A 16,868-nucleotide genomic window follows, 5' to 3' on the forward strand; every position below is an offset into this window, starting at 1 on the left:
CATTTCCTGTGACATAATAAGGGACTCATAGTGCTCTCCCTGCTTCAGACTTGGGGAAACAGAGAGCTGGGTCTATTGGTTAACCTGTTAGTCAAGAGCCCTGATCACAGCTCTCCTCTCCTAAGTGATTCTACTTCTGTTCCTTGCTGCTACTTTCCAACATTATGCAAATACAATTTCTCCCCAGTGAAAATAGTGGGTTTCTGAGGACTAGACCTGAAAATGCAGATTTTTAGAAAAATGAAGATTTCTTGACATTTAGATTTTTTTTATCTTTGTCCTTCTTTTACTTCTCTGAATTCATTCTCTTGCTTTAATAGTTTTTCTCATGCTCTATTTTTTTGTTGTTGTTTTGTTGTTTATATACATCTCAGTTCAGTCCGTATGTGGGAGATGGGGTAGAAATCAGCTAAACGTTTTAGCATTAGATTTGTTTAATAACAACTACATTTTCAAAGAGTCCAGCTGGCTTTAATCCTATTGTAAGTTTTGTAAAAGATTTCATTAAAAGGTGAAGGTGCATTTGTTTCGAGTAGAAAGAGATATTATTTTCAGTTGGGTCTCTATTACTTCAAACATCTTGTGAACAACTAAATATTTTAGTTCAAGAATAAAAAGCCTCCAGATGACATATGGTCAGATTTGGAGAGCAAAATAAATGGGATAGCTACCCAGTCATGAAATTCTTTGGGGTTGTGAAATAAGATTGGTTCCTCAGAGATGATTCACATACTAATTTTCTGGGCTATTACATTGTAAATTAATGCTAAATGTATTACTGAATTTAACTTTATCACTTCTTTTTGCATTTGCGTTTTAAAGGTTTACCAGTAACCTAATTGCCAAACTTTAATATTGAGGTGAACTTTTCTGGTCCTTAGATTTTGTATGGTATATAAAGATGAAGTAAATCAATGAATTAAAGCTAATATTTGATTTTTTTCATTAAATACGAATACTGTCCTTTTTAACAGGAGGGAATAGAATCTGGGGATCCCGGCACTGATGATGGGAGATTTTACTTCCACCTGGGGGATGCCATGCAGCGGGTTGGGAACAAAGAGGTAATGAACTTGTGAATTTTTTGTTCTCTTAATGGACGCAGTAGAGTTGGGGATGGTGGGGGGGGGGGCGGGTAACTCTGGAGAAATTTATACTTGAAAAATATTTTGAGCTTCAAAGGTGGTTATTGAAACTATTTAGCTATTTAAACTTTGTTTCAAACAGCCCAACAACTCCTACAAGCCTAGAAAGAATTTTTGGAATTTTTGAACTTTATAGTTTCTTTCAAGAAACTGGCTAAGTAATCATAAGAGCAGCCTCTCAATGAGTGCATGTGTACGTGTGTGTGTGAGTATGTGCATGCACACGTGTGGGTATGGCACAGAAAGAGATAAGCATTGCCCTGAAAAAAATATTTTTAAAATCATGAAATGAAAAGATGTCTCTGAAGTTGCTTAAATATTTTAAAAATATTTTAACAATATGCCTAGACTTGTTTTTATTTTATTTTTGGAATTTAAAAAGTAGTTATTTTTAGAACGAAGCCTTTATTCAGCTGAGTCCTAAGCACACATTGAACCCAGTGATTAATTATGTAAATTACCTTCTGGTATTTAATACCAAGTTTCAAATGAATACATGTAGCTCTAGTAATAATAGGTACTGACACAAAAAATGGAGACGCTAAAACAAGTTACATGTTTTCTTTGTAAGTTTTGCTGGTTTTTTTTCGAGCCCCATGTCCGCTTCTTTAAACATAGCATTGGATTATGATTAATCATGACATCATGTACTGAAGTTCCCAAACTGTCAGGATCACCATGTTTGTTGGTGGAGAGTGAAGGCCACCTTTTCTTTTACATCATCACGGGGTCTAGCCTGGGCTGTCCTTACAGTCCTGGATAAAGGGATGAAGTGAGCCACTGAATCTTGGTAACCATGGCATTCCATATATGTTATAAAGTGCAGTCAGCTTACAGGATAAAAATAAAAGATAACACAGCTTTGGGTTTCTAAAATTAATAAGAGCGTGGAACCATCTGGAAAAGTGAGGGTTCATAAGAGTGGGGGTGGGGGGGAGGTTGTGATGGGGTAATTGCCAGCTAGACACACGAACCAGTTTGGGGTAAGAGAGATTTGGGTGATTGACACTGTTTTCTTTATACATTACTGTGCATCTGTGCCTTTCCCTTCTAACCTATCAGTCAGTCAGCTGGAGTAAAATGAGGCATTAGAAGAGAAGAAGGGAAGATAACTTGCTGATTAGCTCTCATTTTTGTGTTCCTACATTGTTTTAGATACAGATGCCTGGTACAGATGATACAAATGCCTCTTTTGAGTGAGAAAGATAAGAAAGATTTTGCTGTGGTTTCTAACACTGCATAAATGTTCATGTCTGATTGCTAGAAATGTAATTGTCACTAATTAATGTATCTTTGAACATCTTAGGGTCCAGGGCAGAGACAGATAAAAGAAGTCTGCGATTTATTCTCACATCTTAGATAAAACAGCCCTTACTTCAAGGGCAAGAATCCACTACTAAACATTTGTCAGGGGCTGGGGATTTGAACCTAGGGGACTGTTCTATCAGCTTAATTACCATTTGTGTGCAAAGGACTCACAGTTCTTGAATTTAAAAAACTCACAAGGATTTATCCTTGTGATAAATCACAAAATAAAGCAGAACAAAATTAAGCTTTATAGGAGCCCTCTGTCCGGATATTCTCGATCTCAGGTATCAAATCTGTGAATTGACTATTGTGCTCTGAGCTTGCAAACCGGGAACCAACCGTCCTTCATGTTCCAATGCATGCAGCTCTGCTCAAGCTCCAAAAGAGAAGCAAAGCCCCAGTCTCTGTGCTGCAGAGGCTGACAATGAATTGTTTTTGCAGAAGGTTTTCCTAACAGGTTTGTTTCAAATGGACAGCAAGAGGGAGGGAGACCCACCATGATGAACTTCAGCCTTTCAGCTGCAGCTGTGCTTAGGATTTCTAGAACTTGCAAACCCACAGCTCGTCTCCTACTCCAAGTTCAGATTCCCTTGTCTGCTGCCTGCTTAGTGTCCCCATGCGAGAGGACAGCTCACTTGTCTTCCCCTAAACCGTGGTTCTTCCTGGGTTTCGTCTCTCCTTCGATGATACTGTCACCTTCTCTCCAGTGAGGTCAGAGCCAGGTTCAGGGAAGTCGGTTTCTTCAGCCTCTGGCTCCCAGCCCACCTGTCCGCCTGCTCGCACAGTGTTGCCCTTTGTCACCGACCACCCTCAGGCATGGCTGGATGAGCCTGGCTGTTGTTTCTTGCTTTAGCCTTACTTTCTTCCAGACTACTGTGTGTTCAAAATCCCTGCACTGCCAAATACATGTTATTTGTACACAAATACACATAAAGTTGTATTCCAGGGGAAGGCATTCGCAGTCCTCCTTGGTCTGGCGGCAGCCGTTGTCACCACAATTGTGTCTCATGTGCCCCACCATGCACTGCCCTCCAGGCAGGACAGGGTCCAGCTGGGGCCATATCAGACACATGGGTTGTCCTGAGTGGGGATTGTTCTTTGGACATATTATTTCTACGAAATGAGTGTGTGTGGGTGTGTGTGTAAACCATACCTAGCAGTAATTTGAAGCATAGAAGACAGTGATATTAAACACATGTAAGAAGAGATCCCCAGGTGATCTTTCTGTTTATTTCATATCCTTGATTAGAGGTCTAAAGGGGAAATAGTAAAGAAAGAATTTTTAGAGGATTCTAACTTGATCTTTGATGTTGTAGCAATTTGCATTGTAAGAAAGTGAATTTATTGGGTCCTCTATATGATTGAAGATAATTTCTTAGAATTCCTGATGTATCATTGTCATGGTTTTGTTTCTTTAAAAGTTACATAGCAGAGGGCTACAAAATGAAGGGTCCAGGAGGACTGACTTTGAGTGTGAGGAAAGACCTTGTAGATAGTTTAAACACGCCCCCGCCGGCTAAGTCACTTTCCCAGGCATCCAGCATGGTGAATATCAGGTCCAGGTCTACATTCTGACTTCTAACTCCTGAACTAGAGCTAGGAGCCTTGCTGGTTTGGTTTCCTATAATACGTTTTTTTCCCTCACTTCTGACAGTGTGCCTGGTCCATGAAGTGAATTGCTGCTGACTCAAAAATAAGCATTTCAAAAAATCAACTGTGGGAATTATTGTTGTTCACTTTAACCCGGAAAGGTATAGGAAATACAATCCTAAAGTTGAATTGGACAGAAATAACTTAAAAAGTCAAATAAATTTCAAAAGTAAAATGTAATTTTTTAAAAAATTCAGGCAGTGATTAGCCACGTTAAGTTTCTGGCTTGTAAAGATACAACTTTATGGCTACAACTTACATGTATTTCAAGGAAAACATATAAGAATGATTAGTAGATATGATCTTGATTAGAGATACTATTGAGAAAGATAAGTAAGAATATCACTTTTGATACATTTTTTCTTTTTTAATGATACAAAGATAGGAGGAGAGTGGAATAAGAGCCCTGAGTTGTAGTTCAAGATATTTAGCCTTTTTAAGCCTCGGTTTCAACATTTGTAAAAATGGACATATTTGAGGTTATTAGAGAGAGCAAATGTGATTGCATATGGAAAAGTGAGTAATAAACTAAAAAGTGTTCCTGAAAATAAGTGGTATTGTTATCACACTTGACTTTCTAATGAAGGAAATACTGACCTAAGAATTTTAAGACTTTTAAAAGGTAATATTTTTCATATTTATTTTTTTTTAAAGATTGTATTTATTTATTTGACAGACAGAGATCACAAGTAGGGGGAGAGGCAGGCAGAGAGAGAGAGAGAGGAGGAAGCAGGCTCCCTGCTGAGCAGAGAGCCCGATGTGGGGCTCGATCCCAGGATGCTACAATCATGACCCACGCCAAAGGCAGAGGCTTTAACCCACTGAGCCACCCAGGTGCCCTGTTTTTTATATTTAAAGTACATCTGGGGGTGTCTGGATGGCTCGGTCATTTGGATATCCAACTCTTCGTTTTAGCTCAGGTCATGATCTCGGGGTTGTGAGATACAGTCCAATGTCAGGCTCCATGCTCAGTGGGAAGTCTGCTTTGAGACTGTCTCCCTCTCCCTCTGGTCCTCCCCTCAGTGTGCACACACACACACGCACGCACACTCGATCTCTCTCTCTCTCTCTGGAATAAATGGATCTTTAACAAAAACAATAAAAATAAAATATATCCAGAGTTTTATGAAGATATTCTTTTGAACATCTTCTTAATCCACCGGGTATTAAATGCCTGTATTTAATTGATCCAAGTGTGTATTTGTAATCACTCTTCAGAAAGCCCTCATTAGCTTAGACTTAGAGTCACGAAGGGATACTGTTAAGCATAGCCCTGGAGCGTCTTCCAACCCGGAGACAATGGAACGAGCATGTGCGGTGCAGGAACCTTGAGGGAGAGCCCCTGGGGAGCATATGGTGAGGGTGTCACTGGAAGGAGACATATGGAGCGGCATACTCTCCAGCCAGCTGTCCCTGAAAAGGCTAGTCTTCTTGGAGGCAAGTTGTATCATGTTACAATTAGCCTAAAGCCACAAATGTTATCCCTCATGGCAGGGAAAAAAACCTGAAAAGGAACAAAAATTCCCCTTTTAAAAGCCTAGTATGGGCTATTGCTATATTTAATGCCAGCTCAGAATGAGATTTCCTTTCTGTCTATTTAATTTAACGGAGGATTCATACTCTCTTACCTTGGGGCTGGCTTCTGAAATGCAGATGTGGGAAGAAGGTACATGTGAAAAGAAGTCACTTTTCCTTTTCACAATCTCAGTAATCACAAATATTTTGGAAGAAATCATTAAAATCATAATCCTTTCCTTTTAAAGGAAACACGAAAGTAGAACTGGAGAAATGAAGGTGAAAAGATAAAACCCATTATGGTTTCTTAGATTATTTATTCACTTCACAAATAAGTCCTAGACTCTGTGCTAGACACCTGGAGGAAGACCGAAACGAGTGCAGCATGAGGCCACATCACGGGAGCATAAACTCTCAGAGGGAAAATAAAAAGCAGATGTGCATTTGTAAGAAAAATACGTCATGATCAGAAACCCAATCAAGTAATGCTATTTTCACCACTATAACCAATTTGGGCATCTGTCTACCAAACTCTTTATTTAAATGTTACCAAAGTGATTCTTAATTTTTTTAATTAATAGAACTGCTTCATGTGTCCATGGTTCAATCCTTCTCTTCTTTCAGGCATATAAGTGGTACGAGCTTGGGCACAAGAGGGGCCATTTTGCATCTGTATGGCAGCGCTCTCTCTACAATGTGCATGGACTGAAAGCCCAACCCTGGTGGACCCCAAAAGAAACAGGCTACACAGAATTAGTGAAGGTGAGTGCTAACTTAGACTTGATTCTCAGGAATCGTGTGTTTCCTACTCAAAGTCAGCGAATGCGCTTACCACAAAGAGGAATGTCAGGGAGGAGATAGATTTTACTTCCAGTGACATTTGCAAAAAGATTGCAGAAAGAACCTTTTCATCCCATTATCCAAAAGCTCAGTTTAGATGGTGAAGAAAGGAATTTTTCTTGAAGAGCTGTTCTCAAACATTTTGAATTTAGGACCCCTTTACACTCTAAAAATTATAGAGCGCCCCAAGGAGTCTATGTGTTGGGAGGGGGCTACGTCTATCAATATAATTATCAGAAATTGAAACTAAAAGTAATATTTATGAATTCTTTAAAAATAACAAGAACATCATTGCATGTTAATATAAATAACTTAAAAAATAACTTTAAGGGTGCCTGGGTGGCTCAGTCGGTTAGGCATCCAGCTCTTGGTTTCAGCTTGGGCCATAATCTTGGGGGTTGTGAGATTGAGCCCCACGTTGGTTTTGGTGCTCAGCAGGGAGTCTACTGGAGATTCTCTCTCTCCCTCTGCCCCTCCCCCTGCTTGCTTGTTCTCTCTCTGAAATAAATAAATAAATCTTCAAAGTTAAAAAATAAATTGAGTTTCAAAACAAAAAAAATGTATTAAGAAGAGTGGAATCGTTTTATATTTTTACAAATCTCTTTGATGCATGGCTTAATACAGGATAAGAGGCTTCTCATATCTACTTTACATATACATCCATTTAGAGTAGTGATTGTGTCATATGTCAGATAGCATCTGGAAAATTCCATCGTACACCATGAAATATTGAGTATGAAAAGGGCAAAAAACATCCTTATATTATTAAGGAAATAGTTTTAATCTTGCAGAACCCCTCAAAGGGTCTAGGAATCCACTAGGTATCCCTGGACCACATTTTGAGAACCACTACTTCTGACCAGATAGGAAAAAAAAAGGCAAATACTTTTAGAACATGTTGTAGCAGATTTGTAGGATAAAGAAACTGAGTGATTCTGACAACTTAATGGCAAAACAAACAAACAAAAATGCAAGAGAAAAATTGGAAGCTTTTATTTTGGTAAATTAAATCCAAATGGTAAGAACATCTGCTTGGTAATTTTGGTCGTGGCTGGTCAGAAATTTATGATTGCTTTGGTAAGCTCTTCTCGTTAGATGTGTTAATAAAATGGGAGGTAAATTAACTCATAGGGTTTGGTTTTTTTAAATTATTTTTATTAACATATAATGTATTATTTGCCCCGGGGTACAGGTCTGTGAGTCGTCAGGCTTACACACTTCACAGCACTCACCATAATACATACCCTCCCCAATGTCCATAACCCAGCCACCCTATCCCTCCCACCCCCACCTCTCCAGCAACCCTCAGTTTGTTTTGTGAGATTAAGAGTTTTATGGGACACCTGGGTGGCTCAGTTGGTTAAGCCGCCGCCTTTGGCTTAGGTCATGATCTCACAGTCCTGGGATCGAGTCCTGTATTGAGCTCCTTGCTAGGCAGGGAACCTATTTCTCTCTCCGCCTCTGCTGCCACTCTACCTACTTGTGCCTGTGCTCTCTCGCTCTCTCTCTCTCTGACAAATAAATAAATAAAATCTTAAAAAAAAAAAAAGAAGAAGAGTCTCTTACGGTTTGACTCCCTCCCAATCCCATCTTGTTTCATTTTTTCCTTCCCAACCCCCCACAACCACCTACCCTGCCTCTCAAATTCCTCATTTCAGAGGGATCATATGATAATTGTCTTTCTCTGATTTACTTATTTCGCTAAGCATAACACCCTCTAGTTCCATCTACGTCACTGAAAATGGCAAAATTTCATTTCTTTTGATGGCTGCATAGTATTCCATTGTGTATATATACCACATCTTCTTTAGCCATTCATCTGTTGATGGACATCTAGGTTCTTTCCATACTTTGGCTGTTGTGGACATTGCTGCTATAAACATTCAAGGGCATGTCCCCCTTCGGATCACTACATTTGTATCTTTAGGGTAAACACCCAGTTTAACTCATAGTTTTAATAAAAATGTCAAAGATGTCATCCACCTTATAGGTTAGATGGGCCTCAGTCATCCAGCTTGAGATTCTAACTGCCGTATAGATGTTGTTCGTATATAAGAAAACACATTCTCATGTTCATATAGCTGGTTTTACATCTCTAGGATGTGTTTTCCAACACCACCAAGTGGTTCTCCAATTCTCAGGGGACACTGGCTGAGTGCCTTACAGATTTAACTCAATTCTGAACACTATCTATCTGAAGGTGGCATCAGGTTGCACAGGTTAAGGGCTCAGTCTCACAAGACTGTCCCCATTTCAGACACCAATTGCAGGTTCAGGTTGTCCCCTGTGCTTCTGATGGGCTGTGCATTGGGAGGTTCCCACAACCCCCTCCTTGGGTTTGATTACTTTACCAGAGTGGCTCACAGAACTCAGAAACATTTACTTAGGCTTATCCATTTATTGTGATGGATGCTATAAAGGGTACAGATGAACAGCCAGATGAAGAGGTATACAGGATAAGGCCCAGAAGGATCTGAGTGCAGGAACTTCTTTCCCTATGGAACAGAATATTATCTTCTCTTGGTGTGTGTATACTTTTATCAACACAGAAACTCATCAGATCTTGTCAAGTTTTTGGAGAGTTTAATAAGCAGTACCTGTTTCCCCTTCCCAGTGGCTGGTGGGTGGAGCTGAAAGTTCTAACCTTCCAATCATTTGGTCTTTCTGGTGATCAGCCCCATCCTGAGGCTATCTAGGGGCCCTGTTCTAAGTTACCTCATTAACACAAACTCAGTTGAGCTCAAAAAGGGTGTCTTTAAATGACAAAGACACTCCTCTTATTCAGGAAATTCCAAGATTTTTAGGAGCTCTGTGCCAGGAATCTGGGACAAAGATCAAATATATGTCCTATTATACCACAGTTCACCTCCGAGTTTTTGTTTTCATTTTTGTTTTTGTCATGCATCCCTTATAACAGGATCATAACAGTTAATAGATATTGGCATGTTACTAGCCTTCCATTCAGTTACTAATAATTAGTCCAGTCCATCATCGTACCATTTGAAAGTAGCTCCCAAGGGCAAGGCCACTCAAGCTGGCAGCCCTCCATTAGATCTCCTCCAGTTCCAAAACTACAAGTGGACCTAGAAATATATGGCTTCACCTTTTCATGCATCTGGTATAATCAAGCTAAGGGACAGTATCATCTCTTGCCCTGAGCCTCTCTTGAGGTGTTGAGATCGTATTGAATTTCCTACTATTACAAAATCCATTCATTCCCAGCTACTATTCCTCCTTCTCTTCGTTTATGCTCAGTATGTTTCCACTTTTGGAAAGGACACGACGTTTGACCACTGTGCTAGTCTAGTCTGTGCGCAGCAGTCCTAGTATATATAGCCAACACTTACCCTGCCCATGCAAGTAGGGTAAAGTGCAGTACGTAGGGTCAGAGCTAAGAGACCCATTCTTACCACTGTCAGTGTATCTACTACATTCACTTATCCCAGAGAGATGAGAAAGGAAGAACAAGAGTAACAAAATATTGACAATTTTGGAATCTGGGGGATAGATATATGGAAGTTAATACTGTTCCCTCTACTTGTAAGTGTTTTACATTTTTCAGTTATTTTATTTATTTATTTATTTTGCTAAAGAACATCTTGAATAAAATATATCTAAGAAGACTTCACCGAAGAATTTTTTTCTCCTTGAGGAAAGAAAGTTTCAAAGTAGTGTCAATTTACCTACTTACTCAATTGACCATACTTATTCTGTTTCATTGTAAAAGCACACTATAATCATCATAATCCAATTGTAAAATAGGCAGCTGTCAGTTAGACTTTGAATATTTTATAAGTCAGAAAACCATCGTGTGGTGACCATGAATGCAGATCGATTTAAAGAGGTTCTATGCCCAAAGCAGAATTAGTACAGGAAAAATGTCTTTCTGGATAAATGTCCTACAGTTAGCACTGTCAGAAGTTCTTGCCATTGTAAAATTGCATCCCTTCTCAGATTGTATCACACTGAGCTCTTCTGATTCTCTTTCTACCATCTAATCTTCTTCTTCTGGTCTCTCTGTGAGTTTATTTTCCTACTGTGGCTTTTCGGATGCTTTCAGTTTCAAGTAACAGAAATGCAACTGGAATGTGGCTTAAGCAACAAGGAATTTGGTTGACATTCGTAAAGGAAGCCTAGCCTAGCAGTAGGGCAGATTTCAGGGGTTGTGCACTCAGGTGGAAGGTTTTCTTGCCTCTGTAATTCCTCCCTGGTCAGCTCTGTCCTTGCACTTGCTTAAGTCAAGATGGCTGCCAGCAGCCCCTGGAATGGAGGGTTAGAAAGTGTTTGAGAGCTTCATAACATTGTTGAGCCACCGCACCAGGCCTGAATGGTCTCCTCGAAACCTCCTAGGAGACCTTGTCCTGGTGATCATAACCATGTCACATGAGCACTAACAATTACAAAGGAGTTGTAATACTGTAATACTGAAAAGTTAAGTAGCTAGCCACAGGCTGGGCAGCAGGCTTCCAGCAGGAGAAAGAATGTTACCTCTCCGTCAACCAGGGAATAAAAATCTTTTTTCCTTCACTGATTGAGCCAATTAAGTTACATTTCCATTCTGGATGGGCTATGAGATTATCTTTAAGCCAATAGATCAACTCCTGGAGCCAGGGAAAGGTCAGATTTCTCCAAGTCCAGTGGACAACCTGAGGGGAAGTAAACACCCCCCGAACTAAATTAGGGTTCTGTTAGGAAGGAGGAAGAGGTACAATGGATTTTTGGAGAGTGGCCTCCAGTGTTCAGTGTCCTTGCTAACTGGGGACACACACTCAGATCCAAACACTGTTCCCTACTCTCTGTTTTCCCTTTCTTGCCATTTTCTAAAAAAAAACCTTCCCACTCTGGTTCAACTGCTGTTAAAGTTTCTTGTTCAAGTCTTCTTGCTAAAACCAAAGCTGTGCTCCCCAAATGGATTTTTTACTCATTCTGTTCTATCTCCAGCAGATATTAACATTCAATGTGAAAGTTAATTCACCATGTAATCCCATGGCTAATACTCCGTTCCAACTTCATAGCTTTGGTCAGGGATTCAGCTTTACCCAAAATTCCAGGTTTATTACTGCATCCATCTTTCTTGCCACTGCCCTTTACTGTTCTTAATTCAGGCAAAATTCCTCCTCCTGCCAGACCATCCATGTGATAGTCTTGCCTCTCTTTACCCGTTCCTTTTCTCCTTTCCTCCTGTCCTCTCCACAGCCAATTCCTGTTTATCTTGCAGATGTTAGAGAAGTGGTCATTTCTTTTAAGAGAATAAGTTAGGAGTCCTTCCTTGCAGGTATCCAAAAATACCTTATAGTTTCTTTTTAAGCATTTATACTGTATTCTAATCACCTCTTTAGTTCTCTGTAGCCCCGAGATCATATGCTCTAAGATAGTGGGCCATGTTTGTCATAGTCACAACTAGCACAGTATCTGATACATGGTAGGTGCTCATAAATGAGGTTTGTTGTAGAAGTTTCTTTTCTCTAGGTGTTTCGTAGATGTGTCCTAAGTCCCAGGGATATAAAAATCATACCACTTACTTTTCTTACATATAAGCACTTGGCACAACATCCTTGTTGGCCCGCCCTGAATGTGGGGGAAATTCTCTTGTATTGTTACTGCACTGGGGAGGGATGCCTAGAGAAGAAAAAGATCCACTCTTTTTCTTCTTTGTCAAGGGGATTCTTCTTCCTGAAGAGCATTCTTTTTTCCTCAAGGGCATTTCTTCTTCCTCAGGGATATCCTTTTCTAGAAATTTTTGCTGTATAGTAGGGAAGGATATTTAGAGTGTGCAGAGTTCCTGTTGAAATTTCAAGTATTTAATTATACTTATAAAATATTGGGGGGTGGGGCAGGATTTGGGGATGGAACAGGGAACATCTTTGTAACTCTACCCCTCCATAAAAGTTAGGAAAGCACTGAGAAAAATTGTCAAAATCAACATTTGCAGAGCTCTGTACATTAACCGAAGAGTTGCAGCAATTTGAGAAACATTTATTCAAGAAAATCTGCTAAGCCTCAGTAAGAACAGAAGGATTTGTGGGATAGTAACTTGACTTGCTCTCATCCTTTCCTCCCTAACTCTTAATAGACTTGAAAATTAACAGTCTCACAACACTAGCTGTAAAGACCTTGAAGACCACAGCCTTGTGGTCATCAGTGTAAGCAGATTAGGTCTGGGGCCTTTTACAAAGTTTCATATCCAGAGCACTGTCATTATTTGACCCATCTTCTGCTGTTGAGAAAGTCCCATTCTTAGGAAAACATTGTTATTTGACCTCACTCATTAGTATGGCTTTGTCCCAGGATGTTAGTCAAAAGGATGAGTGGCAGTTTTTTAAATATGGGGGCAAATGAGAACCTGTCCCCCTCAAGAAAAGTGCTTAATAAAGAAAATCTGATGAGCAGGTTACCCATGAGAGGCTTAGAAAAGCTCTTACATATTCCTGGAGTTGTATATTCTAATGCATGTGTGCTCTGGCGTGCATGCCCAGGAAATACCCAAGGGGCCCCCAGTCCTTTGCCTTTGGCTGACTCTGAGGCCCAGCAGAGGCAAGAAATGAAGGCTAGAGCAGAGTTGTAAATTGCCTGAGCATTACTGGCATGCTCCAAAACTCCCACAGAGCCTCTCAACATAAGGAGGGAAGAGTTACTAGTTGAAGCAAGTAAGGAAATCTCTGACCATGCATTAGCTGACTATTAAGCTCATCAAGAAGAGGCTTTAGTGGCCATGCATGTTAATAGAGTAAGAGATTTCACGCACTAACCAAGAAAGTCACTCAACAAACAAGTAGTGGCAACAACAAATGCTGGGGGAGAGCAGATCTGATTTTTAGAGTTGCCACATTATCTAAAATGTCTAGTCTCAATGAAAATTACTTATCCCACAAAGAAGCAGAAGTGTATATATATACATATGTCTATATACTCATATATATACATATATACAAAAAATAGGAAAATACAGTTAATAGAAATTGTCATGAGGGGCCTAGATGCTGAACTTACTAGATGAAGACTTTAAATCAGTATTATGAATATACCCAGATAACTGAAGGAAACCATATCTAAAGAATTAAAGATTATGACAATGATAGCTCACTTAGTAGAGGATAATAATAAAGAAATAGAACTATAGAGCCGAACCAAATGGAAAATCTAGAGCATGTAACACCTTCAGTATAAAATCACCAGAGAGGCTCCACAGCTGATTTGAGCTGATAGAGGAAATCATCGGCAAGCTTGAAGATAGGTTGGTGAAATTATTTATACTAAGGAACGGAAAGAAAAGAGATTGAAGAAAACAATGTGTGGGGGGCACTGACAAACGTAACAATACACATGTAATAGAGTCCTCAGAAAGAGAGAAGAAAGGGCGGGGCCAGAAAGGGTATTGAAGAGATAAAGGCCCAAAACCTAGCAAATTAGATGAAAAGCATTACTCTGAATATCCAAGAAATTCAGTGAGCTTCGAGTAAGTAAACTTGAAAAACATACCTACATGTTTCTTAGTCAAACTGTCAAAAGCCAAAAATGAAGTGAGTCTCTTGAAAACACAGAGGACTTATTGTGGAAAAGGGATCCTCAGTGTGATTAATAGCTAACTTTTCATCAGAAACCATGGAGTCCAGAAGACAGTGGGATGATGTTTAAATACAAAAAGAAAAAGACTATCAACCAAGAATTCTGCATCTAGCAAAATGATCTCAAAAATAAAGGAGAAATTAAGACATTCCTAGAGAAATAAAAACTGAATTTCCAACTCACAGACCTGCTCTACAATAAAGACTAAACGCAGTTGTTCAGACAGAAGTGAAAACACTAGATGGTAACATAAATCTACATGAAGGAAAATAGAGCCAGAGAGAGTACATTTTTTCCCTTGTCAGTCTTTTCTTCTTACACTGATTTCTAAAACTGCCAGAGGGTAGACATGTGAAATAGAACTGAGAGACCAGAAATGAACTCTTACATTTGTGATCAGTTGTTTTTTGACAAAGGTACCAAGACAATGCAATAAGGAGAGAATTGTCTTTTCACAAATTGTGCTAGGACAACTGGATATCCATATGCGAAAAAGTGAAGTTAGCTCATACTATACACTAAAACGAACTCAAAATGGAAGTAGACCTAAATGTCAGAAATAAAACAGTAACACTTACAGAAAAAAGCACAGAAGTGAGTCTTCAGGTTCACGTGGCCCGTGGGTCGACAGTGAGTCTCCTTGCAGTGGTGGCAGCTACGGAGCACAGTACAAACTGCCGTGGCCAGAGTCATGGCAGGGCAGACGTTTAGGTTTCTTCCGTTCTTTGACTGAGTTTCAGTTGAAAGGAGTGCAGCTGAAATTGTAACCAAAGGAGGTATTATGCTTCCAGAAAAATCTCAAGGAAAGGTGTTGCAAACAATAGTAGTAGCTGTTGGATCAAGTGCTAAAGGAAAGGGTGGAGAGAATCAGTCAGTTAGTGTGAAAGTTGGAGATAAAGTCCCTCCCAGAATATGGAGGCACCAAAGTAGTTCTAGAGGACAAGGATTTTTTCTTATTTAGAGACAGTGACATTCTCGGAATGTATGTGGACTGAAATCATTATAAAAATGGCATGAAGTGAAGCTGCCCATTCCAGTGAAGTTGTAAAATCATTCATCATGTAAATAATTTTCATGTCTCTCTTTTATAATAAACTAATGTACCCAAACTACTGACTTAAAAAAAAAAAAAAGTGAGTCTTCATAACATTGAGTTTAGGTACTTTTTTTTTTTTCAGATTTGACACCAAGCGCACAGTGACAAAGGCAAAGTAGATAAATTAGATTTCATCAGTCTTAAACTTTGGTGTTTCAAAGAACACAGTCTGGGTGTTCTTTGGGTAGCTGGGTGGCTCAGTCATTAAGCATCTGCCTTCGGCTCAGGCCATGATCCCAGGTTCCTGGGACTGAGCCCCACATCAGGCTCCCTGCTCAGTGGGAAGCCTGCTTCTCCCTCTCCCACTTTCCCTGCTTGTGTTCCCTCTCTCGCTGTGTCTGTCTCTGTTAAATAGATTTTAAAAACCTTAAAAAAAAAAAGAACCCAATCAATAAAATAAAATTAAAATCCACAGAATGAGAGGTAATATTTGCAAATCATTTTCTGACAAAGGACTTCATCCAGACTATATCAAGAACTCTGATAACTCAATATAGAGACAACCCAGTTTCAAAATGGGTGAAGATTTGAATAGACATATTCAAAGAAGATCCATGAATGGCCGAGAAGCACATGAAAAGATGCTGAATGTTATTCATCATTAGGAAAATACAAATCAAAACCCCAGGATGCCCCTTAACACCCACTAGGATGGCTACAACAAAAAAGATGAACATTAACAAATGTTAGCAAGTATATAGAGAAATCGGAGCCATCAAACATTGCTGGTGGAAATGTCAAGGGATACAGCCACTTTGGAAAATGATTTGGCAGTTCCTCAAAAAGCTAACCAAAGTTATGGCCCAGCAATTCCACTCCTAGGTATATACCCAAGAGAAATAAAAGCATCACGTTCGTCCAAAAGTATGTACATGAATGTTGATATTATTAAGAACACCAAAAAAGTGGAAGCAACCGAAATGTCCATCTAAATGATGAATGATGAGTAAACAAAATGTGATATATCATCACAATGGCAATAAAAAGCAATGAAGCACAACATGAATGAACCTTAAAAACATTACACTAAGTGAAAGAAACGAGGCACAAAAGACCACCTATTAGATGATTCTATATATACAAACTGCCCAGGGCAGCTGGGTGGCTCAGTCAGTTAAGTGTCTGAGTCCTGGTTTTGGCTCAAGTCAGATCTTGTGGGTTGTGAGATTGAGTCCTATGTCGGCCTCTGTGCTTAGTGGGGAGTCTGCTTGAAGATTCTCTCCCTGTGTTCCTCCCCCCCACTCAAACACATTCTCTCTTCCTCTCTAAAATAAATAAATACATCTTGGAGGGGGGCTCTGTTTACATGAACTGTCCAGATTAGGCAAATACATGGAGACAGAAAGATTGGTGATTGCCAGGGACCAAGGAGATGGGGTGCGGGAGGTGACTGCTAATGGTGAAGGGTTACTTTTGGCATGATGAAAGCGTTCTACAACAAAGTCGATGGTTGCACAACTCTGTGAGTGTATTAAAAACCACTGTATGGCAAAAGTTAGTTGAGTGAATTTTGGTATGTGAGTTATAGCTAAATAAATCTGTTAACAAAAATAGGAAGTTGTGGTAGCATATTGTAATTCAGGTATGTTAAAAATAAACAGGTTTCTGAGGGGTTGATGAAAAACACTTACTAATCACCAGTGAGGCAATATAATGAGCAGCTTAGAGGTTAGGACTCCGTGGCCACATTGCCTCATTTTGATATTTGGGGCCATTCTTTACTCACTGTGTGACATTGAGCAACACTT

General features: G+C 39.6%; 1 protein-coding gene across 4 annotated transcripts in view; it reads left to right on the plus strand.

The window, feature by feature from the left end:
• Positions 1 to 16,868, plus strand: part of ASPH (aspartate beta-hydroxylase) — a 222,553-nt gene that overhangs the window by 166,390 nt on the left and 39,295 nt on the right. For all 4 annotated transcript variants that reach the window (XM_045998610.1, XM_045998609.1, XM_045998611.1 and 1 more), the window contains 2 exons: positions 975 to 1,064; positions 6,243 to 6,380. In XM_045998610.1, coding sequence (XP_045854566.1) covers positions 975 to 1,064; positions 6,243 to 6,380 — 228 coding nt within the window. The remainder of the gene's footprint in view (positions 1 to 974; positions 1,065 to 6,242; positions 6,381 to 16,868) is intronic.

The sequence above is a fragment of the Meles meles genome, chromosome 1 (assembly GCF_922984935.1).
Source record: "Meles meles chromosome 1, mMelMel3.1 paternal haplotype, whole genome shotgun sequence".
NCBI classification, from domain to species: domain Eukaryota; kingdom Metazoa; phylum Chordata; class Mammalia; order Carnivora; family Mustelidae; genus Meles; species Meles meles.